At 38.9% G+C, this 26,876-nt stretch overlaps 1 protein-coding gene across 5 annotated transcripts; it reads right to left on the bottom strand.

Annotated features, from left to right (window-relative positions):
- Positions 1-468: 468 nt before the first annotated feature.
- LOC108510823 (protein unc-13 homolog) lies at positions 469-24,933 on the bottom strand. 5 transcript variants are annotated; one of them, XR_005514702.1, is made up of 11 exons: positions 23,754-24,933; positions 20,622-20,711; positions 20,237-20,473; positions 19,095-19,302; positions 18,910-19,009; positions 15,515-15,886; positions 5,412-5,576; positions 4,548-4,676; positions 1,227-1,312; positions 987-1,064; positions 473-898 (listed from the first exon to the last, which is right to left on the bottom strand). XR_005514702.1 is itself a non-coding variant. In XM_039133346.1 (5 exons), exons 1-5 carry the CDS (start codon positions 5,730-5,732, stop codon positions 776-778), a joined length of 489 nt encoding a protein of 162 aa, XP_038989274.1. In that variant the 5' UTR covers positions 5,733-15,508; the 3' UTR covers positions 469-775. The 5 variants fall into 5 exon arrangements, 1 of the variants encoding a protein (XP_038989274.1); XR_005514703.1 differs by lacking the exon at positions 5,412-5,576 and having other exon boundaries at positions 474-898; positions 19,095-19,280; XR_005514704.1 differs by lacking the exon at positions 5,412-5,576 and having other exon boundaries at positions 474-898; positions 20,622-20,699; positions 23,754-24,932.
- Positions 24,934-26,876: the final 1,943 nt, after the last annotated feature.

Here is a 26,876-nt window from a genome sequence, read left to right as displayed (position 1 = left end):
GAAACCCGGAAACCCCGACCCCGAACCCCGAAACTCCGAATCCGAAACCCGAAACTCGAAATCCGAAACTCCGAAACTCGAAACCCCGAAACTCCAAACCCCAAACCCCAAACGCCCCAGCCTCCAGCCCCCAAACCCCCAAACCCCCAAACCCCAAACCCCAAAACCCCAAACCCCAAACCCTAAAACCTAAACCCTAAACCCCTAACCCTAAACCCCTAAACCTAAACCCTAAAACCTAAACCCTAAAACCTAAACCCTAAACCCTAAGCCCCTAAACCCTAAACCCTAAATCCTAAACCCTAAACCCTAAACCTTAAAATTCTAAAACTCTAAAACCTAAACCCTAAAAACCTTAAATCCTAAACCCCAAACCCTTAAACCCTAAAAATCCTAAACCCTAAAACTCTAAATCCTCAAACCTCAAACCCTTAAACCCTCAAACCATCAAACCCTCAAACCCTAAACCCTAAATCTCTAAACCCTAAAACTCTAAACCCTAAATTCTGAAACCCTAAAACTCTAAACCCTAAATCCTAAACCCTAAAAGCCTCCGACACCAAGAAAGATAATGATGGGAGACAAAATGCTAGACTTCCAAGAACAAGGGTTCTAAAAGGTAGATGAAGCAAACAACAATAAATATCTCTAGTATAATCTCTATTATAAATCCAATATAAATCCTAATAAAGTAGATTAAAACACCACAGACGACATAGCTTATATATATATTTTCAAATAAAATGCCATTGATCAATGTGAAGGATTCTAGATATCAATGTGCATTTGTTGGAGTGCTTACCTTCAAGTCATTTAAATCTTCTTGCATCATTATCACATCAGAGTCAGAAAATACACGGGATGGGCCTCCATCCAACAATACCCACATATAGCCCTCCTATCATATGAGAAATATAGAAAGGATCAGATCAAATCAATGCTACCAATTCACTATTTTATTGCCAAATAAAGAAAAATACCAATACCATTGATGCTTGACAAATGCTTGAAACAACTTGATCCCTAAGTGTATCGATGATTAGATCACATATGTAGTCAAGAACCTACAAGGCAAATTTATGCAAGTTTCTGATAAAGCTACTGAAAAATGGTAATACAGGAATGGGCAAATTGATGAACATCTCCAGAAGAAGAAATCATGATCTACAATGATGCTCTAACAGTAAATAAAGAAGTAGGATTGCTCTCTCATTTTATCTACTTACTCCATCAAGTAATGGGATAAAAATTTCGAAGCGAGCACTTTCAACACTGCCTTGGTATATCATGTCCCAAAATATGATCCTTGCTCCTGGAACAAAAAAAATCTAATTTAGAAAAGCGATTTAGCCATATGTTCAACTAATGCTTGATGAAAGAAAGAATCCTGATTATATCAGGTATTTTCCTTCATTAACATCCTTTCTAGAATAGTTATCAATTCTATTTACAATGGCAAAGTGCAACAGGTTCTATTAAATGCCTAACGCAAAGTTTTTCCCCCCTCAGTTGCGAGAATAAAGTGAATAGATTAAGTTTTAAAAATATAGTAATGTAAGCAACATACAAACTACCAGCAGACCACATAATTAGTAGAACTTGAACCCCACTTATAGTAGTAAAACATCATTATGCTCACCATATAGCTCAAAACTATCGGATACAGACTAATAATGACTAGTTAAGAGTACCTTTTCTTATATAATGTTATTTTTTTAGTGTAGTTTGTGGGAACTAAGTGCTGATCCATCACACCACTAGTTTATTTTCTCTGTTTTAGTTTTTCAGATACAGGGTGAGGCTAGTTTTGTAACTTTGTATTAAGCATGGGCAAGCCATACTACATCCATCTTCCCACCATATCTGTCTTTTAGATCTGGCTATCTAATGTTGGTACAACTATCTCACCTCTTTCAATGCCACTAATATCCTTCACTTTTCAATGCCACAACTGCCACCACTTTCTCAATATACTCTAGTCATTCTCCATGGGATATTGCCATAGTACCTACTAGACCATATCATCCACCTCTTACTATCGACATCTATAACTATTGGCAACCATCAAGAAAGCCTCCGGCGCAATCTTGTTTTATTTGCTCTTGTTGCTAGTCCTAGTACTATTGCCATTCATTTTAGCTTTGTTACTTGCTTAATGATCACTGTCTACCCAACAAAACAACCTTTCTTACCACTGATGGCTACTCTTTTTACTACCAGCTATATTCAATAATTATTTCATGCCTACTGAAGGCATCAAACTGAAACCAAAGCAAGGATGTGTATTACATGCAGATGGTGTGTCCGCCAGTTGGTAGCATGATACGTACCATGCCGTGCCGAGTGGTGCTAACAGTCGACAAGCATTAGCACAGCAACATACCAAGTGCTACAGCTACCCTGCTACTGCTACATGCCAGTAAGGCATTTGCATGGTATTATCATGCATGCCACAGAAATTGGCACTTAAATCCATGGCCACAAGTACTCAAGAGGTAGCAAGCAACCTTTAAGAAATTAATAAACTTAATGCATTCACAGTTAGATTCTTGTTCTCTTCTACCTAAGGACGTGCCTGTAACTTATCACAGAGTCAAAGAATAAGTCGGTCCGATCCTGGATACACACGAAACACAAAAAATTGTGTTTCATGGCTTGCTGCTTCACCCTGCATTGTTTCATTTGCTACCAGTATTATATGATATTTGCACTTATTACCAAGATGATTACTATTCATGAACTTGCTACTACGATAGTAAACTTTTGGCAGCTAAATTTATTACCTGCAAGAGAAAAATGTGCTCCTTCAAAGTGATCTACTTAAGGCGGCCTACTTGCAGCCACTTCCATGCCTTCATATTTTCCTCAGCATGTGTATTATATGAGCATTCAATTATCTCAGCAAGCTTAGTTAGGCAATGATGGTAGGTAACTGTACCATATTGAGCATGATCATGCCTTTTCTGCATAACTGTTCTAATATTCAAGCTTAGTTAGGCAATGGTGCGGATGGATTGCTTATCACTAGCAACAATGCACCTTATATTCAAGAGCCACCTCTACCATTTTGCAATGGACCTTGACTCCACTAAAATCTTATCCTCAGGTTGCTTAAAATAGTGATGCTCATTTATGCTAGAACATAGAGGAAGCATCTGATAGACCTCATCCATTGTGCCTGCTTACAAATAATCGTGCAGCCAGACATCGTACTCCTGTTAAGTTTTCTCAGAACCCTGGCCTGATGCATGGTGACAGTGATCAGCTACATAGAAAGTTTGTCAGGAGATTACACATTATCAACCAATGGACTCCTAATACTAATTAATTACCTAATCTTCAAAACTTTGTTATATACAAGGTATCATTTCATGCATTGCTAACTTTACCACTTGCCCTCAATTTGAGCATATTCTAATGCCAGCTAAGCTAGTGATGTTAATGATAAATGTTTCCTCAATTTACTTTTTTGTTTCTCGAGACTCTCTAACTCTTGTTGAACTAAAGAGCAATGAGACTTTGGGAAATTATTGGATGTTAAATATCATGCCACAACCAACTAGTTCGGCCTGGTTCGGCAGATCATGAACCGAACGGTATGCTAGGGCAACATGGGATGGTCCAATCTGACACTTGGGATGGTGCCCCACCAGACAACCGACGAGATGTCCTTCTGGGACTTAATATGAATCTAGGAAATCGGTGGAGAGATGGAAAAGAATCACTTGAATTAGAGAAAATAATATATTCTAGAATAGTAAGTTCAAAGGAAAATCAATCCTAAACCATGAAAAGTTCTCGATTTCAGCAAACAACTTAAAATTTATTATACAAAACCTTATATAATAAGTACTTTTGAAATCTCAATCATTTGCAAAAACAAGATCTTGAAAGATAATTCAAACCAACAAAATTGTAGAGAACCAAAAATGCTCATGCTGCAGCAGCTAAGCTGGGTGATGGGAGTGATTGTGCTTGAAGAGAAGGCCTTAACCTCTTGATCCCCTACCCTGCACCCCTAAAGAAAGAAGAAACAAGGAAGGAAAAAAAAAAGCAAGGAATTCTTGGACTTCAAGTCCTACAGCAGTCTTTTATATATATTTTTATTCAAAAATCAAAAATTTAGTGACCCAACTGGGTCTGGATGCTCAATCCAAACCCATTACATATTTGACCAGGTAGGTTCTGTTTAACCCTGATTTGCTGGGTCATGAAACCCAAACCCAGTTTTTTACTGGCAGGTTCGGGCAGGTTGGTGGGTTTGGCTTGAGTTTTGTCAGCCCTACTCTCATCTTTCATGTTCTTTTTCCCTGCAACTTTCTGTTTTAAATGGTTACCTGGAGGATATAAAATTGATATGAAGAACCCCCTCACCGTCTGCTAACCATTCTCCCTTTGTGTTTAATAAAAGACTATGTATATGTACATTTCCCAATAGCAATAATTCTGATGCAGAATACTTCAAAATAATTTTTTCTCAAAAGAAAAACAAAGTACCCAGTTAGCAAACAATGTGATGATGTATTGTAAACAAATTGGTAGCTTACCAATGAAGTCAGTAATTGTATCACTTGCATCTACTGCACTTCTTCTGATGTCATCGAAAATAGTAAATAGTTTGTCAACTGGTTCACTAGATATGGATAAATCTTGCTTAGCAGCTCCAAAAGTTTGACCTGCACAAGACAAGCAATTTGACAATGTCAAAACTGCAGCAAATATTAAGAAATCGACTTAGAGATGCTACCCCAGAAACATTGGCTATGCTTGTCACGACACTGAGACATACATTAGATGGATCAGAACATATTAGGCCAACATTAACCAGAAAAGAAAATGATTGGAATCAAATAGCAATTAGCATTCAGATATCACTAACAAAATCGTAAGATTAGCCATATATCAACCTGAAAGAAAAAGACTCCTTAAAAGTAAGATAAATGAGAAGGGAAAGATTGAGAGAAATACCACAAGGTAAAAAAAGGTCAAAGAGTATCTCTCTTTTTACCATGAAAAGAACAAAGAAAGGAGGCGAAAAAAATAAGAGAAAGAACAAAGACAAAAAAACTGAAGTTAAATGCCTAGAACAAACTAGTGTACAGTGAGTTGTGCATCTGGGAAGGCAATTCTCTAATTCCAACAGCCTCATGACAATAAAGAAGACCCAATAAAAGCAAATTCAAATCATAATAATTGGTTATATCAAATTAGATTTAGCATTTGAATTAAGCAAATTGTTGCCATAATGGACATGGAAGAGGTATAATAATTGTGTTCCAAGCATCGCATGTATCTATCCATTTTTTCTTCATTATAAACTCAGTTGAACATGATTTTTTTTCTCATCATTAAATATTTACAGTCCCTCATACAAGGTTTTAAGTACTAGTAGGACGGGGCGTCCTACCAACCTGAATGTTGGGATGGGATGAGTCGGAATGGACCAGGACAAGATATCCACCATCCTGAATGTAAGGATAGGAGTTGGGAAATGGACTAGGATAGGATATCCAGCATCCCAAGTGTAGGGACGTGAGGCGTTCCGTTACACAGCAAAACCCGGATGGCCTTGTTCCCTGGTATTTAAAACCTCGTCAATATGAATCAAATGTAATAAAAATAACAATTTGAAATATCCCCAAAATACTGAGATAGTTACCTGATTGAGCAAGTTCCCAAGATTGCTTTACAGAATCTTCTAGTGTATCAAGTCGATCTCGTATGTATTGCATATTTATGAATAAAACATAACTTTAAGAAAAAGCTATATAACATTACAAGTTTATGAGGCAAACTTGAAACAAATAAGCAAGAGTTGTTGAGTGTTTTTTCAATGTTATATTACATAGAGATGCATGCTAACTTTGATCAATTTTGTCTGTGTTATAATTTTTAAAAAAATGATCCCTGACTGTGAAAATAAAAATATTTAATTTGTGAAAAAAATGCAATGAAGTAACAGCACAGCTGGGCATGATACAGCATGTTACCATCACCTAATTTCCAAGCCAACAATAGGACAACAAAAATTAAGAATCCACATTATCTACATAATATAAAAGTTTTATAAGTCTAAAAGCCAAAATCATAAATTCAATTTTCTTGTTAATGCACCAACTAAAGCATTAAATGGCTGGTAGTGCTAGAGTGCATGAATCAAGAAGACCATATCGAACCATCATCAACCATGATCTAAACATCAATACTGACTAAAATCCTATGAGATCGAGTATTTATGAAATAGAAAATATATTAAACCATTTAGTTTGTTATTATTGAAAAATCTTATCCCTTGATAGGAAGAAACCTCTTTCATGATTTTGGATTTTACATAAATTAGATGTTGTAGAACATGATTGGTGGCGTAGATTCTATATTGAGGTGGCTCACCATGTATTTTGAACCAATAGGACTTGAACCAACTAACCAAAAGTGAATTGTTCTGGAAGTTTCTTCCCATGCATTTCTTCTTTGCAAAAAGGACAGAAAAGATACTTTTACGAACAAGATACCTGCCTAGATTTGCTCTACCATCCGAAGAGTTCAGATTTCAGACCCATAAAATTTTGGTCCATGCGCTTTACAATATCCAAACCACAGTTAATAGTATAGGTCCTCAATTGCTTGTCCACCATGCATTTTGACATGGCATATTACTCGGGGAAAAATCCGTTTGTAACCATTCAATGAACAGGTAAGAGATCTTGGTTTTTTCCCCCATGTTGCAGAATGGATCATAATCAGATGGGTGAATTCACATTTTAGATTTCCAAACATGTACATCAATTGTATTTAAGCTCAAATCTCACTACCAGATTTGTTGTTCAACTCTCTTTGAAATGATAGGAACCCATAAAATGTTGCACCTCTATTCTAAAATGGATCGATGCTAAAAATGTTTTCCTACTTTCCTCCATTTTAGACATCCTAATCCTACTTGAAGTCCACCCCAGTCATGTTGCATGCTTCATTCATTCTACCATATTGGCCATGATTTACAGGTTGGCTCCAAAGTCACTAAACTAATGTAACAGTAGTTTGCATGCCCTCAAATAGTGTTGCATGGGCATGAACACAAGAATTGGATTCAGACACATCCAATTGTCTGAATTGACAACAGGAAGAAAAAGGATATTTGGGAGGCATAGGAAGAAAAAATTTCAACTAAACTCTATATGTTAAGTATTGTATAAAAAATTAAATGAAATAATTTATAAAGGTCATTTAATGTACATGCTTTTCATTTAAGTTTCTTTTTCACCTCACATCTCACATTATCATAGCAACTTGAATTCCTTGTTAGTCCACCTCTTCACCAATCTCTAAAAACAGCTACTAAATATAGCAGAAACTCCCGGTAGCACAACTCGTAGGTTGACAGACTGCTGAAAAAATTCACATATACAGAAAACAATAATTGTCGAATAGTGATTTTTCTTGAATCCTTGATGTAGTTTTTGGTGCAAACATTTCAGTCTGAAGTACATTCAAGTATTCAAGTTGCAATAGCAAAGAGCCTTCCTTGAGGCTAGAGGATCAACCATTTTAGTATGTTAAGACAGTATTTACCGTGGTGGCAAGATGTGCGATGCCCAAGTTTATATAGAACTGAAAATGCTATTGCAGTGCATAGGAATGTCACTTCTCCATGTGACAGTCCGAAGCACATTTAGAGACACTCTCCAATTGAACAAGTCAATGCGCCTAACCGTGCACCAGCAGCCATTGGCAGGTCGAGTGAATTGAGGACCTGCTGTTCCCTGAAACCCATTTGACCTGCATGGGTCGAGCGGCTGAACTGGTCAACCCGGAATAGGCTAACCCACCTACCACCCACCCGAGTTAATAATGCTTTTCTTTTTATAAAATGAAAAACCCAAAAGGGATTCGGTGTGTTTGGAAAAGTAGCAGGGCCAGGGCTCTCAATTATTTGATGCCCTAGTTTTGGGGAGTGACAGCATGGTCCTTGTCCTCTGCCATCCCCATCCTTCACCGCTGCTTGCCGCTGTTTGGTCACTGCTAGCCGGAGGCTTCTCCCCCTCTCCTCTAGTCCACCAGTTGGCCTTTTTTTTCATTTGGACCTTGGACCCATCAATTGGCCCCTGGTTAGTCACCAACCATTGCGCAGCGGCCACTTGCGGCCGCCAGCATTGCATGTGGTCAGCCACCGGCATTGGTAGGCCATGAAATTTGTAAGATAATGTTGACATGGATGATGTCCTTATATTGAGATTTATTTTGACATCATGAAGTTTTTTCAAATGCTACAGAAAACATAGATATGTTGTGAGATATGGAATCATTGAATCTAAATTGTCGATTTAATTAAGAAGCAAGCAGTGAACAAGGATCTGTTTTTAGATTTTTTATTCATATATCATACTCAAGCTTTTCTGAATCTGATCCCTTATCATGAACTTATATTTTTAATTTTTGATCACAGAAATATCTTGGTTCAAATGAAGATTTCTTGATTATGAACCATGTGGATTTTGTTATGAATTAAAGTAAGATTCTATAAACCTTAAAATAAAAATTTTATTTACATATGAACGCATGCAAAGATCATTTTGGAATTAATGTACTATTTGTGTGTGTGTTTATGCGATAATAGGAAATATCATCATTTTACTATGTAAATGCTAAAAAACAATTGAATTATTGTTACACTTTTTTTCATATTTTTCTATTTTGCTCTTTTAGAATTTTTAAAATTTAAACATTTATGCACTTATGTATTTATTTATGTTGCCATGAGGAATTAGGTTGACCATGGTAGAGTTGCTGACCCACAACCTGCCTGCTAAACTGGATCATTCCAGGTCAACGAACTTCAAGCACTAGTCCAAAGCTAGTCAATTGGTCAGTTGGAGTACAACCTCAAGGCTCTTTTTCCAACTCAAATCAGGTGTGACGAGATTTCACGGCATAAGCGGCATTTATATATATACTTCAAGTCATCTGGATATCAACTTTAAACTCTTCATCGGTTTCATCAAAATTCATGCTCTTATATCCTACTAAAGATGACATAGATTGACTACTGGCATCATGCTCTCAGCCTCCTACCTATGCACCAAATACTTCCACTGCATATGAGCTCCTCTTGAGCACCATTTTGACTTATCATGAACTACAGATTTAAAGCACAACATATACAAAACAGAAAAATTTTGGAGGATAGGCAATTTTGATTTATTTATTGCAATAATTTTCTCCATTGAACAAAACAAAAGCAAACACCATCAGATAGCATGTTGCTTTCTAAGCATGGTTCATATAATTAACCAATAGCAAATGTCTACCCTGCTGCTCACTCCCACCAGATTTGAGCACAGATAAATTTGTTGTAAATAGAGAGATTGGAATATGCACACCATTACAAGCATACGAGCAACAAGAAGATTAATAAGCTTTAGCAGCTCATGTGGATATATTACACTAGGGGAGCAAGCGAGCAACCTCCTTGTACAAAGAGAGTGAAAATGGAGCTTTATGGCATTTGAGCGAGAATGGAATGTAATTACCAGGGGAGACATGACGTGAAATAGATCTGTACGTATAGTCAAGGTAAGGGATTGAGAGGAGGAGGAGAAGGTGGCAGGGATGCTGACTAAAACAATTAATGGAATATTAATACGACATTGCCCTAGAGGGTGCCAACTAGTGTAGTCAGTGAACTCTTTGAAGCTGGTACCAAGGACCTAGGTTCCAGTCCTGCCCTCACCCTGATTTTGAAGGCAAATGCCCCCACGAGAACATTAATATTCTGGATGATATCAGATAGCATTGAAAAGAAAACTAAAAAGATGAAAGAAATGGATAACATAGAATGAATAGGAGTTATACATAAAAAATAGGACAAGAAAGAGAAAAATTACAAACCCATATAGATGGAAAACCATAAGCTTCTTGTTTCTATTCATGTTTATGAAGCATTATATTAGAAAACTAGAGAAAGATGGGATGTGATGAAGAAAAATAAAAAAGTTGGGAAACAAATAGAGCATAGCAACGTAAACTCCATATATTTTTTGACGGATCAGGATTGCTTTAATACCATAATTTTATAAATATGCTCCTTTGCGAAGAATTAAGAGTGGATGAACAACTAATGATATTGACTGCAAAAGGATGCATGTCTCAATCATCATTAGTGCATAGATTGTATAGAAGCAGTAGAATTGGGGGTGGCAAAATTTTGTGCACCGTGTCTGACTGACACAGACCAACTCTGAAAAGACTACATCCATACAATAAAATCATTGTTCAAAAACCAGGTCGGGACAAAAAATTTATCTGAATCTAAATTCAAGTCTTCCCAGATCTGCATATTCAAAAAATTGAGGCCCTTGCATAGTGCTCTAAATTGGATCAGAGCCTGGTTCTGGATCTGTAAATTCAGATAATCCAGTTTCTTACTATAAGGCTTAATAACTGGGTTGGATTTGGGTTGGTAAATCTGGATATTATGGTGCTTAGAATCGAGTTTCAAAACTATACTCTCTAGTATGCATCACATTCAATAGTTAGCATTGCATCAAACTGGGTCATACCATTGACCAAATTAAAACCATGTTTGACACCACACACTATATTGATTGAAATCTAGATCTAGATCAGGTTTGGATCAAGCAGAAAACCGTAAACTATAAGGTCTTGTTTGACCAGGATCCAAACTGGACCTGGAATTTTGCCCCCCTTATGTAGAATGCCCATCCTTCTCGGTCCATATTATCTTTTTGGCTCCTAATGTCAAATGGGTACAACATCATATGTAATTGGACAAAATAAAGCCCATTAAATAATTCATAATCACTCTCTTCTCCCTCCAATCTTAATCCTGTTCATCTTCTTTTTTCATCTTCTTTTTTCTTTTCCTTTCTCTTTCCTTTATCTATTTTTATCTTTGATGGGAACCTTGCATGCTGTAGCAATTAACTCTTTGAACTGCAAGTCAAGGCTTTGAGCCACGTAATTCATGCATTAGAAAAGTTTGTTCCTGTATAGTTTTATCAGATAGACCACCTCTGTCTCTATAAACCTACATACAGTTCATAAAACAACAAAGCTCAGGATTTCTTCAAAGCAAAACACTGCTGCACAGGGAACATATGCAATTATACCACGCTACAGTTTAAATAATAGGGCACCTTTTGCATATATCAAAACATAATAAAATTTCCATGGTCTCCATTTCCATGCATAAAACAGAAATCAAATTTCAACATACTACTACTAAATATGCAAGAAGTTAAATATATAATCTACAGGTAGACTGTTTTAAAGAAATGCTACTAATGAAACTGCTAACAGGTATTTTGAATACCAGTAGATGATGTAAAAGAAGATGAAGCCAATACATAATATGCTCATTCACCTGACTGGGAAAATAAGAGAATTGATTGCTTCTATTTACCCAAAAATAACCAGGTTAATGAAAAATTTGAAAGAATGGCCCTCACATGCAGAGTGTTAAGTTTAACACAAAGTTTTAGTACTATCAAATCATTTAACTGTTTGGCTATTTTCTCCTCAATAAATGCATGCTCTGCAGACCTTTTCTTCGTGAAAGGATTAATTGACTCTTTATACCATGTTAAAGCTGGTGGGCTGGGATATAACATACGCTTGTCGACAGCACCCAAGAAAGAAAAAACAAACATATCAGTCAAGAACTAGTGCTACAAATATCTAATGCTCTACGCCTCCAACTAAAAGCTGCAAGTTTTGCATCCAGGCAAAACATAACCATATATGGATCGGGCGTTCAATGACCCTAAATTCCAGCTAGTAGATGGCAAGGATAACAAATCAGAAGCACTAGAGCGCATAAAATAACCTAGGACCAAATTGTGCCACAAAACCAAGCTATTACCATGTATAGATCAGAGAAGCAGGCTCTCACAATCAGCTAACAAGTATAACAGCTAGAGCTTCTCCATTTATGTTATTAATTCAGGCTACACCACCTCTCATATCCAACATACTTTTTGTCCCTATTACGAGCCAATGGACAGAGCTCCAGCTGAAATCTGTAAGCTCAGGACAAACCCGAGCATAGCTCAATCCTCGCATGAAAATTTAAAGTCAAGCTCAAGATGACCCCAGTTCGCTTGTGTTTGGCTTGGTTACACTCTACTAGCATGTTGAGGTTTCAGGTCCTGACAACATTTAAGGAATCCTTCCAAAGGAGTAGTAATCAAGTGTCATACCGATATCCATGTCCAAGTGTTGGGTGCACGTACTGAAGGCTAAATCAAGGAGTCTAAATTACATAATGCACACACAAACACACACACACAAAAAAAAATCTTCATGTAGACCATAGAAAGACTAACTTTAACCAAAGGTTTATTGTAGAAAGGACTCATGATGTAAAACCAATGTTGGTAATTAGAATCATAGCTTCTTGTTATCAAGGTTCCTACACAACACCTGAATGAATAATTTTGGAATTGCTGGTTTTGTGCCACACCAACAGTTACATTATAAGTTCGCCGAAGCAAAAAAAACAATCTTTAGCGCCACCTCTCCAGCACTAGTGAAGGCAATCACCAATGCTTTGGCACATTTGAAATTTGTATTGGTTCAAATAAACTTCATTCAGTTTGACGCCTAATGCAGGATCTAATTGGATTAGAATATTGATAAGAATTTCTTATAAATTCATCTGGACCTTCAACACCGCTTACATTCTATAACTCCGAAGCCTTTAAGCAACTCAAGATCAAATGACAAAGGTAAAATACTAAGTAAATCAAATAAAATAAATTAATGAATCATCTAAATCTCATGTGAATTATAATGAAATGAATTGGCGCGCCTTCTTATATGAATTCTACCTCTTACATCTCTCATTATTCATAGCTATAATTTCTTACATGAGCATTTTCATATCAACAACCTAAAGTCGTCCCACTGTAAACATCCTATTTAATTCCTATGATGGCTACATGTATATATCCGATGCTCTGAAACTATAATTACAACTCTTTGATTCCTTTGCAAGACTGCAAAATGCTGATCCATAGAGGCGATCATGACATACGCAGAAGAGGAGTTGAATGACCCTAAATCCTGATTATTCGTCCATGAGGATAACACACCTGAAGTATACAGCACATCAAATAACTTAGAAATTGGGTTATATTTGGATATCTTTATACCCCTTAGAAGAAAAACTGTTTTTGCTTCTCCACTAACCTACAAGCATAGTTCCCTCGGTGATCCAATAAAGAACTCTACCTTTAAAAAGATACAACTAATTAGAGAATGGCAACAAGCCAAAAAGCAAACATAAAAAAATTCACTAACTGTTTTTGCTTCTCCCTTAGCCAAGCAGTTCAGCAGCAAACCCAGCAACTCGAAGATAGGTTCCTACTCGTAACTTCATAATTTGTCCAAGGACAAACTTTTCTCAGAAAGACATAAAAAAAGTTGTAAATAAAAAACATCAAAAAGAAAATTTAAAGCCACATCACATGAGTTCTGATCACTTTGTAGAACACTAGCAGACCCTTATACCCAAATTCTTTTTGTCATTAGGACCAAATACAGACATATACATTCTTCCGAAGAACACGTACTAAAGTGTCATACAAATAGCCATGTTTACGAGTTCCACACAGGTGCTCAAGGCTACATCAAAGAGCTAGGATTATATCAATGATACACCAAAAAACTTCACACGGGCCAACATGATATCACTAGTCATGATCATTTTCATACTTCTTATCATACAAAAGATTCACGACACTGTACTAGTAATTAGTAAATAGAATCATCTCTCCCGATTGCTAAGTTTCTTACTTTGGCAGAACACCAATAATCAAATCAATAGTTCATTGGAGCATAACCAGCAATCTATTAGACTATCCATGATTCTAGAAGTATCGATAATTCAAAACATCATTGGTAAGTTTCAATTCCCATTTTCTAGCACCTTTTATCGGCTACTGGCTGCAATCACCAAAAATTTGGCACCACTAAAATTTGTATTGGTTCACATGAACTTCACCTAGTTCAACTTTAGAGAAGAGACCTAAAAAGATTAAAAAACTTAGATTGTTAATTATAATTTTTAAGAAATTTATTTGGAACTTAAACACCATCTATATTCCACAACTCCCCAATCTTTAAGAAACTTTGATTCAAATAACAAAAGTAAAGTAGCAAATAAATCTTTAACAAATAAAGATCCCAGCACTTGATGTGCAATCAAATGCATCATAGCACCTTATTACTGGTACTTCTTTTCTGAAGCCAACCTCTTATTATCTCTGACAATTATAGCAATAGTTTCTCCAGTGGGCCTCTTGGCATTCAGCAACAAAATTCTAAACATCCTCTTTAACTCTTGTAGTTACTACACTTAGATATCCGATTCTCTGCCCCTCCAACTACACAAGGCCACTGAGTCAGCATCCTTAGATATGAGCATACATCGAAAAGCAAGTTAAATTTCAACTATTCAACCCTGAGGCTAACATATCATAAATAAAATAGCAATTAACTTAATACATGAATAAATTGTGCTGTAACACCAAGCTGCTTCTACTTACTAATCAGATCATCTTTACTGCAAGTATAACTGCCTTTGGTTCTCCACTAGCTGACAATATAGATCAGTTGACGATTAACCAAAGAGTTGTCATAATCCAAGATTCCAGAAAGAAATAGTTCACTAACTTCAGCTCATATATTTCATCTACTTAGATGAAAACATCAGCTCGGCAAGATCCCCACATAAACATCATACACAACCGCAACAAAGCCGGTAAACCCAGCAGCTCAGGAATGGGTTCACACTCCAAAGTTTATTATTAGCTCAAGAACATTTTTTCTAAAAACATCAAAGGAAATCCGATAATCAAATAAAGAACGACAAAGTAAATCCCGAGCCGCGACACATGAGTTCTGATCACTTCGCAGAACACTAGCAGCACTTTATACCAAGATTCATCGACAAGGATTCTAGACACGGACATCTCCCATTCATCATAATCCGGAGAAAAAATCTCAAAGAACTCATCAAGAATCATCCAGAACAGTGGAAAGATCCGACCCAAGAACTCCAAGTCCAGTTGCCCTAATCTAATCAAAGAATCACCGAATTCTTATAGCAATCAATACAAGAACATTGATCAAAACATCAAACACCATATCATAAAGCAAAAGCAAGAAGAAATGCACCAGAATGCAAGATCCTAATCGAAGTCCAGTAGAATGAAAGATCCCCGCTTAGACCTCCGAGACGTTGACAAGGGTTTCTTCGGTCGTCGGAGAAGCGAGGATCGTTCTCGGCCTCCTCCGCTTCTCCATCGAAGAGAGAGAGAAAGAGAGTGGGAGGGGATTCTTCTGAGACTTTATACCGGACAGAATATAAAAGCCAAGAACGAGGTGCTAAAAATCAAAATATCTTGACAATCCAAAGATTCCAGAAAGAAATAGTTCACTAAGTTCAGGTCATATATCTCATCTACTCGGATTAAAACATCATGATGTCTCTTACCCGGCAGATAGCTGTGGCAAGAGGGGCCGAGAGATCTAGGGCTACATCATGCCGGGGGCAGGAGCACCGACATCGCGGATGGGGCCGACGAGAACTGGATAGGCCTGGGCGAGGGGGGCGGGGGGATGTCGTGGCCGGCGGCGAGGCCGCTGCTAGGGCCTGAGAGAGCGGCGGAGGCGGCATGGGCCTTGGCGTGCGACTCGTCTGGGGGATGAGGCTGATGGTGCGGCGGCCCTCGCGCTCCAGGGTTCTTTGGTTTTTGAATGTCGGAGGGCGAGTTGGAGATGGAGGGATGGATGAAAATAAAAGACTCGGCGCAGTGAGATCTAGTTTGGTGCGTGCAAAAAGTAAGATTTGGATCCAACCTAGAACCTGCAATAAAATATTATGACACGGATGGATAAGATAACTTAAAAATATAATTTTACAAACATAATGATAAATTAGAAATAATTATATACCATGCATAATTAAAAAAAAAATTCGAAAGTTGTAGGGTATGCATTGGAATTTAATATAAGTGAAGAAAATTAAAGATAAACTTTTGAGAGTTGGTATTAATTATGCCTAAACCCTGAACCCTCAACCCTCAACCCTCAACCCCTCAAACCCAAAACCCAAAACCCAAAACCCAAAACCCAAACCCCAAAATCTCCAAAACCCCCAAAACCCAAAACCCAAAACCCAAACCCAAAACCCTAAAACCCTAAAACCCTAAAACTAAAACCTAAAAACTAAAACCTAAAACCTAAAACCCCAAAACCCAAACCCCAAACCCCCAACCCCCAACCCCAAAACCCCCAAACCCCAAACCCCAAACCCTAAAACCCTAAACCCTTTAACCCCAAACCCGAAACCCGAAACCTCCAAACCCCAAACCCGAAACCCGAAACCTCCAAACCCCAAAACCCGACACCCAAACCCTAAACCCTAAATCCCTAAAACCCTAAAATCCTAAAATACTAAAACCCTAAAAACCTAAAACCCTAAAAACCCTAAAACCCCTAAAAACCCAAAAAACCAAAAAACTCAAACCCCAAACCCAAAAACCCCCAAAAACCCCAAAACCCCAAACCCGAAATCCGAAATCCAAAACCCCAAACCCCAAACCCCCAAACCCCCAACCCCAAAACCCCAAAACCCAAAACCTCTAAACCCTAAACCCAAAACCCCAAAACCCCAAAACCCTAAACCCCAAATCCTAAAACCCAAAACCCAAACCCGAAACCCCAAATCCCAAACCCTAAAACCCTAAAACCCTAAAACCTAAAACCCTAAACCCTAAAACCCTAAATCCTAAAACCTTAAAACCCAAACCACCAAACCCCAAACCACCCAACCCCCAACCCCCAACCCTAAAACCCAAAACCCAAAACCCAAAAACCCAAAAACCCAAAACCCTAAAACCTAAAACCCTAAAACCCTAAAACCTAAACCCTAAAATCCTAAACCCTAAACCCCTAACCTCTAACCCCTAACCCCTAACCCCTAAACCCTAAACCCTAAACCGGGCGCTAAAAATGGCAATAGTCTTATGCCTTTCAACGTCGTCAGAAACACCAAAAGACTCATTCAACATTTGAAGCATGTCTTCTGGTTGAGCGTTCTCGAATCTACGACTGAACTCGTCGTTCATAGCTGCCAGTATAATGCAACGAACCGTGGTTCGATCATTGAGTCACTTCAAGTTAGGGTCTCGAGCCGCTTCCTGCACATTCAAAGCAGGCTTCTCAGGTGCCGAATCTGTCAGAATGTACAGAATCCGTTCATGCTCTAAAACAATCTTCAGCTTTCAATGCCAGTTATTAAAGTTGGGTCCTGTCAGCTTGTCGCTATCTAACAGGGATCGGAGCAACAAATTTGTGGCCATTTCTATATAAAGGAAAATCATAAACCTTATTAGTATATGAATTAATTAGATCCAAAAACTTGAACTTTAGTCTAAAGGTTCTCCCACTATTTTATACAAATCATTAGCCTCTACATTCAATTCGAAAAATTTTCTTAATCCTTTAGTGGGCACTAGAATCCTTACGATCGCATATGGGCCCGAGTGTGGCTCGGCTAACCCATGTGCATCAATGAGTAGGTTCTTAACCAATTATTTCATCTAAACAATTTCTAGTGTTAATTTTGCCCCAGGCACCTCTTCAGCAGGCATGTGACGCCTCCACTGAAAGTCCTGGTTAGGTCCAACCATTAACATGACATAATTCAGTGTATCCTACTAAAAGATAACCAAGTCCAAGTGTGGCTCGGCTAACCTGATCACTAATAGAAGGCATAATTGAATCATCATATTATGGATGATAATTCCAATAGCTGATAAGCACCAGGCATGGGGCACCTCCAATGATTATCGAACCATTGGATCCATTATCATTCAACTTAATGGGAGGCTTTGAGCTAGTTATCTCTATAACTATTTTATTCTAGTGACCTAATAATTTTAGAGGATTTGATTTAATAGAGAGAAAAGAAGAAAAAATCGGTTAATCTTGATCATCCCACTGACTTCATCAAGTCAGATTAAAAAAAAAAACTAGATTTAGCCCGGTTCTTGGGTACCTAAATCAGTCACACTGATTTTTCTTACAAGCATGGGTCAACTCGAATAATTAAATGATCTAATTAAAAATAATTAACCAAGTCGGCCAGGTAAGTGAGATCAGTGAAAGGGATATACCATTAACTCGACAAAGACAAATCAGTGCGAGTAGCTCTCAATTAAAAACCGCCGATCAAGACTGCCAAACTTACCTTAGACACCGACTGGTTAATCAATTTTGATTTTAATTATCCTAATGACTCAGGCTCAACCACTAAGCCTCAATCAAGTTCCATTTGGTCTAATTAAAGATATAAACTTGATCAAGTACGACTATTGTATTTGATTGAGTATCCTTGACCTAATATAATTACTACTTAGTTAGATTTGATCAATTACTCCAATTAGTCCATCTTTGATTTTAACCCTAAGTCTAACCCAGTTCACTAACACTTGATTTGAGTTAACCCAAAAATCCCCAAGATTTATGCAATGTCAATTAGATTTCAATTCACAATTCTAAATCACTTCATTCTCAATTAAGTGTAGATTTATGAAAATTTCAGATCATTGTATAAGTTTTGAATCACGTGTTAATTACAAACTTTTAGTTCTTAAAACTTATTTTCAAATCTGAGTTTGTCAATTAAACATGCTGATTTTAGATTTAATTCATGTTTAAATCTTATTTAATTTATGTTCATACATCATATATACAAAACTAATATGAATTTAATCTAAGCAACATACATCATATGCATCTGATTTTCAGATCTGATTTTAAACAATAAAAAACAATTCAGCAATATAAATAGAAGCAGAGAGGCTTGAAGAAATTTTGACTCACGATGGCTGCCTTGGGCTTTTCTTTGTCCTTGTTATTTTGACCCTCCTTTGTTCTGTTTACCCTTTTGCATAGGCTTAGCTAGTGATACTTTAAAATTTACCTGGGCAAAGGAAACACAAAGTGACCACTGAAATCAATCAAAAACGGGGAATAACGTATTATCATTCAACAGATCAATACCGAACCTTTGAGCCACTCTCCGTTATTTGACTCGATACATGAAACAGCAGCCTCTCGCATTGTGTAGTTAACAAAGGCAAAATCTTTTCTCTTAGCTGATGGGATATTACGTGCAAGGACGATATGCTCAATCTCCCCAAATTTTTTGAAGGATTCCCTCACTTTGTCTTCATTCCAAGATAATGGTATGCCTTCAACATAAACCGATTTTACCTGAACAAAGGCGAGATATGTGGATCACCATATCAAAACAGTAAAGATTTGACAAAAAATTGTCAGTGACTAATCAAAGACATCAAAAACATAAAAACAAATTTCTTCTGTGAGACTAATGGGTCATATCCCATAAGATCCCAAAGTGAAAATGGATATCTGCTCCAAATTGCTAGAGTGAAAAGTAGAAGTTGGAAAGAGAAAAACAGTTATTGGTGAGAACATATTCTGTGCATGCCTAAGCTAGACCACATCACTTTATACTATCAGACAATTGAACAAACTAATAAACAGTTCACTATCTATACACTATTCAACATCCTAAGAATAATGCAAAGATGGAAGGAAAATTGTTACAAGTAGCCCATAATAATTGGACACAGAATTGGAAAGTTAACAAAAACCCAAAATGACTTCCACATTACAGTCTTTAAAGCTGTTAAGCATAATTTACAGCAGAAATTTTAACATGCCTACGCCTTAGAGTGTGCATGTGTGATTGTGTGGCCATGGTTCTAAATCCCAAGTCATAAGCCATAAGTAAAAAAGTACAGCGCATTATAACACATAAAGCTCCATTCAGAGAAGAAAACGATAGTCTTCGTTGCTATATAAAGTATAAAACTTGTAAAAGACACACAAAACAAAAAATACAACAGTTCTAATTACTTGCAATTTTTAAAACCATGTACCAAATTACACGAAAAAAGCCATTTTGTAAGCTCTAGCTGCAAAAACCATATAACAGATTTTGATGTTATGGAGTAGAGCACAATGAGTGATATGCACTTTAATCTGATGAGCAAATTAAAACTTCTAACACATCATAATTTATGGCCTAAAATTATCAAAGCCATCACAAGCGACGGGAAAATAGGGAGGGGTGTAGATGAAAGATAGAGAGAGAGGGAGAGGTGGAGAAAGGTGGGGAGACCTTCTGCATCTCCTCTTTATCTGGATCATTCAATGGCTCAGCCCAAGCAACTTTACTATTCCGACCCTTTCCAAAAGCATCTTTCTTCTAAAGTTTTTTGTATGCAATTTGTGCATATCTGTTAGTTTCAAGTTCAAGAAATGCAAATCCACGATTGGAATCTGCATTATTAGGATCAGCCATGACTGTGACAGTGTCGATCTTCTCAACTCCAATTTCCTGTAACAGGTTGATGACCTGCTCATCAAATAACATGAAAGAAAATAACTCAGCCAGAGAACAGACCTTTGAGGATATGTCATTAAATAACAGCATATTCTAGCTTTTATTTGTATTATTGACAACTACAAAGAAATTGCTACATAAAAATGAGGAATATACTCACTTCTTCATTTTTCTACTTTTTGTCAATGTTCCCTAGAAATATTGTATCATTCCCTTCAAGAGCTGCAGCTCCACAAAGCTTCCCACAAAGCTTTAATTGCATATCAAAATATCAGAATCAGAATGTCACCAAGATTCATGGCAATATGAAAGGTCCAGATTACTAAATCAAGCACATCAAAATGATTCACCCAAGCAAAGTGCATAGGGACCATAAAATACCAAATTTGATGATATAAAGCATCATTAATTTAAAAACAATTAAACCACCTAACAGTATTAAAATAATTAAGCAATAATGATGAAGGCATTGCATGAAGCACAAATACTAGATGATGTTAAAAGTAATGCAAAGGGTAGAAGATATTAATCACCTTTACAAGGATAAGCAATTATCAACAAAGTTATTAGGTTAATGAGAAAAGGCACTTCAGAAATGAGTCATGCGAACATAACTGTATGTGGGATCATACAGTTGAACAAAGCAAATGTCAATCATTACACAACCCTATAGGTTGCATTAGACTACCCAAACAAGTGAGCATAATTATAACCTTGCAACCAATATATTAATTAGATGCTAGCAACCAAAATCTTTTACCAAGGATGACACAAAACATACTAGGACTCAATACCTATACCGATAGGTTACTAGTAATCGTACAAATTAGTATAGTAATATACTAAAGCATAGTATGACTATTGGTTCTGGCACAACAAAAGTGTTCATGAGCTGCACAGCCCGCCCGGTCCACTCAAGCCTGGAACATTTCGGATGGGCCTGAGCTTGAATTTTTAGCCCGACGAACCAAGTCATGCCTAAAATATGAGCCTGCCTATTAAATAGGTTGGGCTCGAGTTTAGATTAGCCCCGCTAGATGCGGATCTTATAAAAATATAATACATATCACAAATGAATGCCCTAGCCCACCATTCGGTCATAGATTTAGGTGTTCGACATCAATTGAGGGCATCTCCTCACCAAGACAACGCCTCTGGCCATCAAGCATCGTCCAACGGCCTCTCGATTTCGTCAACGACCCCAACTATTGTACTTGAGGTTGTAGCAGTCCTCAGTGCTAGGATCTATCCACTTCAACGGCTTCTCACTTTCTTACGGGATCAACAATGAAGGATAGACAGCTTGGTGGGGCCTCCAGAAAGGAGGTGCAGACCATAGGTGCCAAAGGAGGCATAGACTTAAGGTAGAATTCCATGGCATCGGATCTTGAGAAGCAAGTGAAACACGAGGTCCTCACAGACCACCCATCCCTCCGCGACAGTGAGTCCTCCCTCACCGACGTCCGCTCCGGTGTCATCACCCTCCAACCCTTCCTCCGTCGTGCTCACCAGGAGATCATCGACCCCCATCGCCTCATCCAGTCCCATACCCTCTAACTCTCCAAACGTCGACCCCCATCTCCTCCAATCCTCTACCCACCTCCACCTCTCTAGCAATCTCTATGACCTCATGTCCCACCCTGTCTACCACCTCAACCTTGCCAAAGATGCCAATATGATTGCGAGATCGAGCTCCACTACGAGGAGTGCGGCCTTGCCAACATCTCCACCATCAAGGATGAGATATGATGGCTCTTCGAGACCAGCAACAGGCTCCAATCCGAGACCATAAAGACCTCCTGGAGACTTAAGGCACAAACAAGATGGCGGAAGCCCAAGGTCTAGCCCAAAGCCGAGTAAGTATCGAGCTCAAGCCTAGAAAGTAGGCCCAGAGGCCGGGCCAAGTAGGGTGTGGATCCGACTTATTTTAGTTATATCTTAGACTTAGCTCAACTCGAACCCAACCTGGCCCACCTGTTGAACAGATCTATTAGGAACATACCATGTGTTGGTATAATAATGAACCAAGGTGTGTGATAGACCTAGTACCTTACTAATATGGTACAACCAATCCGCATCAATCCACAAATATTGTACTCCAATTCTTGAAGCAACTGCTTTGAAATCTCTTTGGAATCTTGTAACCATATTCGCTCTCTCTTTCTTTCTTTTTTTTTGAGAGAGAGAGAGCTCTACTTCCTTGCTCCCATACCTGAATTCACTCCAATAGTCGCTCACTCAAAATTGCGAATTAGGCACTCCAAGATTATCTTAATGAGGAGGTATATATTATGATCATATCCATTGGTCTACAACTTCAGAACAAATCCAGCAAGCTATGCAAGCACATTTATGGACTTAACTAATCTCCTCGTCCTTCTTTTGGCTGCATTACCAGTGTGGCATACTCCAAAGGTCATACTATATATGCTTAGGAGTTAAGGTTCGCCGTCTCGGTACAAACACCGTACCACTACCATCCTCTGACAATATTGATATGCGATACGATACAGTAAGGTTCAGTCTACCGAATGTTGGTACGATATGGTACAACATACCAGTTTGGTACCAGTACGGTACAATATATCAGGTATGGTACAGTACCAACCAGTACAACAAACCTTGCTTAGATTTCATATTGTCTTTATCCATTCCCATAAAGAACGGATTGTTAATGTTTTTTGTTTATGTTTCATGATGGTAAGTGGTATAACTAATTTAAAGTCGGCCTAGAACACCATTTAACCTTGGATATGTCTGACTATCATGGCAGGAATTACAAATTTTATACTCAATTTTATTTTTGGACCATGAAGATAGGTGGGTCTTAAGAAGCAGTGCTGCTTAAAGTATATAGACAAAAATTGACAGGCTTGTTCATCTATATGATGATAGTTTTCTAGAAGTGTTCTTGCAAGTGCCATTAAAATCAATTCAAGTAAAACTACTTTAGTCATGATATTGGATATTAAAGCAATTGCTTTACCGCATTCATCAATCATATATCAATTTAAGAGTTCAAATTCCTTTGAGGAAATTAATAAGTTGTTATAACAACTCCAATATATCAATGGGAACAAAAATAAGCAAGAAAGCAATTTGAAGTTTGAACTTCAACATATTAGCTGTATAGAGGTAAATGGACATATGATTGCACAATATGGCATTCTTAACCTATTATGTAAGCTCCAAAATAGTTTAGATGGAGGGGGCAAAACTGAAAGTAGAGAGAAACCAGAATCTAAGCCTACAAACAAAAATCACGGCAGCAAAGAACAAAGACTGCAAATACCTCCACTTTGGCAAACTCCACAACAGCCTTCTTAGCCTGAGCTGCCTCCTTGTACCTCAAGAAAAAATACCCTTTGTTCTTTCCTGTTTGTGCATCCATCATCATCCGCACCTCCACAAGCTATCCAACCTTCCCAAACACCTTTCTTATGTCTTCCTCCTTCGCATCTCTATCCATCCCTCCAATGAAGATCTCCATCTTCCTCCGCCGTTGTCGCTCTGATATCCCTGCTTCCTCATCTCTAGGAGCAGCTACCGTTGCCGCCTCCACTCCCTCTCCCCCATCCTGTTCTGCTGGAAGATTCTTGTTCTCCTCTCTAGAATCAAGATTCTCCGTCTCCATTGCATCCTCCTGCCGAGCAGGAGCCTCGACAGCTGCCACATCAGAACTAGGATTTTCGGATTCAGGCTGCTGGGCAGGGGTTTCTTCTGCTGCCGCCGCCAGTAAGTCTCCTGCTGCTTCTTGGGCTTTCTCCTCCTCTTTGGCCGCAGGCGATGCCTTTGGAACTCTTTTCTTGATGATCTTCTTCTTCACCACCTTTACCACCCGGGTGGTCTTTCTGGTGGGTTTCGTGGCAGTTTCCAAGGGTCCCACCGCAGGAGTTTCCGATGCCGCAGGTTCAGAGGCCTCCATGGAAACATTCTCCGGCACGACGGCGGGTTCCGCCGTGGGGGTTTCAGCGGCAGCCGGTCCGGACGCCTCCGGAGTGGCCTCGCATTCAAAGGCCTGCATAGAGACATTCTCCGGCGAAACGGCGGGTTCCGCGGGGGGGGTTTCAGCGGCAGACGGTCCGGAGGCCCCCGGAGGGGCCTCGAGGGGGCGGCCGGCTCCGAGGCCGGAGTTTCAGTGGAGGCGGGTTCCGGAGTGGTGGCGGGCTCCTTCACGGGGGTTTCGGCGTCGGCCGGCGTTGGGGTGGCGGAGGGGGTAAATTGGGAGGTGGGGGCCTCGGCGGCCACGGAGGAGGGAGGGGAGACTTCGGAGACGGGCGTTTCGGCAGCGGCGGCAGCGGCGGCAGCGGGGGATTTGGATTTGGAGCCGGGGGTTTTGGATTTGGGGGTGGATTTGCGGACGGTTTTGACGACTCGTCTCTTGGGAGCCATTGGGACGGGAGAGATTTCTAGGGTTCCGAACGGAGAGGGTTTGGCTAAACGCTAAAGAGCGAAGGGAATGAAGGGGAGGGTGGTTTTATTGCCCGTTTAGCCCCTGGCGGCCCGCAGAAAACCGGATCAGGATGCAAGAAGCCTTTCCCACACATGATAAGGTAGAAAGCCGCTTGGGCGGGAACGGGAGTACGCGGTAGCCAGACCACATTTCGAATTTGCGTGAAATAAACTCACGTGCGTGGGAACGTGAGAGCGATGAGATGAGAGGTTTCGGAAGCGGCATGATGGTTTGATTTGTTGACATTCACACATGCAGATCAATATGCGATGATGAATGAATGGTGGACAAGACGCTATAGACAGGAGGCATAGAACCATCTGGTGGTAGACGTTTGTTATGACCGGGCTGCTTGATCAAATTAGGGTTTCATAAAGTGGTCACAATAGTTTGACATCCGTACATAATAATTATTAGATTAACTGGAATCTATATGTCTTGTTTAAAAATTATTCATATCAGACCTTAAAAAAAAAGTTTTTTACATAAATATCCTTATAAATATCAAATTTTACATGAATACCCTTCCAAAAATGATATTTGCATATATACCTTCGTAAAATACTTATTTTATTATTTTGCCCCTTTTTTATCCTTGTTTTTTCATGTACCCATACCATCTAAGACCGTTAAAAAATTAGTGGTTTTAAATTAAAATGACTGACACACCTTTAATAGGTAGATGTGTAAAAAGAAACATGTATAAGATGGTCATAATGGAAGACAAAAAAGTAATTTCAAAATTCTAAGCATATCAACCCATCCCTCTAACTAAGCAACATTTGTAGTCTTGTATTCTCAACCCATGAGGAACGTGCGCCGGGTGATAAGCACTTACGAATCTTTCACTAAAGCTCTGACTCTGAGAAGTGTGATGTGGCTGATAATACGGCTTCGTCTAACTAAGCAACGTTATAGTCTTATATTCTCAACTCATGAGAAACGTGCGCCGGATTATAAACACTCCCAGATCTCCGTCTAGGGCCCATTCGAAAGGTAGGGCACAGTAAAAATAAGCACTTTCTTGAGTTAACCCCTAAAAATCATGAGTTGACCTATGAATAAGTTGAGTCTACCCCAAACAGCCGCATATAGAATCCAAATAGCAATAAAAAGCTAGCCCTTTTACAAGTCATCCCCAGTGGATCACAAGTCGACCCAAGCAATCTTGGCCCTAGTGAATCATGAGTTGACTTCTAAAGAAGTCAAGTTAACCGTAGAAGACGATCGCGCCGGCGAGCGGTCGGTGAAGATTGAAGCAGATCTGCAGAAGAGGAGCTCAAGAGTCAGGAGGACGATGAGGATTGAGGAGGAGTGGAGGACAACGAGGATTTTAAAGAAAGGGACGATAGGCGATGCCGTGATGGGATTGGGAGTCGTCTTGTCAAGATAGTCGTTGGCTCTGCGCCTCAACCTCTACGGACTACTGTAGCTACGAGACAGGAGTCGGGCGGGGCCTTTCTTTGGGTTGGGGCTTGGGCAACCGCCTAGGTCGCCTAAGGCTTGGGTCAGCCTGGTTGCAACCCATGCTGCAGAAAAAGAAAAGAAAAGAAGAAAATACAAGAACAGATTGATAAAGGAAAGCTTGTGAGTAAAACGAAGGCATATATCAACAAGAGCAGCATGTTTCTTGTTTGCACATTAGTTTAAGCATAGAAAAAAAATTAGAAGGAGATGACAAAATGAAAAAGTGCGCTAGATTAAAGAAACATATGCATAAAGGCATTTTAACAATAACCGACCAGTAACCTCCTCAAAACAAGGAAAGAAGGAAAAGCAGACAAATTTTCTTGCGCTGAAAGAGGTTTATTGACACAAGGGAGATCACAAGGGATAGAAAGCGACGGATGAGGCTGTGGCAATCGGGTGAGTTTGGCCATGGTGCTGCTCCCGCCGCCAGGGGTGATGAGGGCGTCAATAAAACATTTACCTCACCATTGATACAGCTGAGTTGGCATGTTT

This window comes from Phoenix dactylifera, chromosome 14 (genome assembly GCF_009389715.1).
Source record: "Phoenix dactylifera cultivar Barhee BC4 chromosome 14, palm_55x_up_171113_PBpolish2nd_filt_p, whole genome shotgun sequence".
NCBI classification, from domain to species: Eukaryota; Viridiplantae; Streptophyta; class Magnoliopsida; order Arecales; family Arecaceae; genus Phoenix; species Phoenix dactylifera.
Note: the sequence above shows the minus strand (reverse complement) of the source record. Positions and strands in the feature narration are given on the sequence as shown.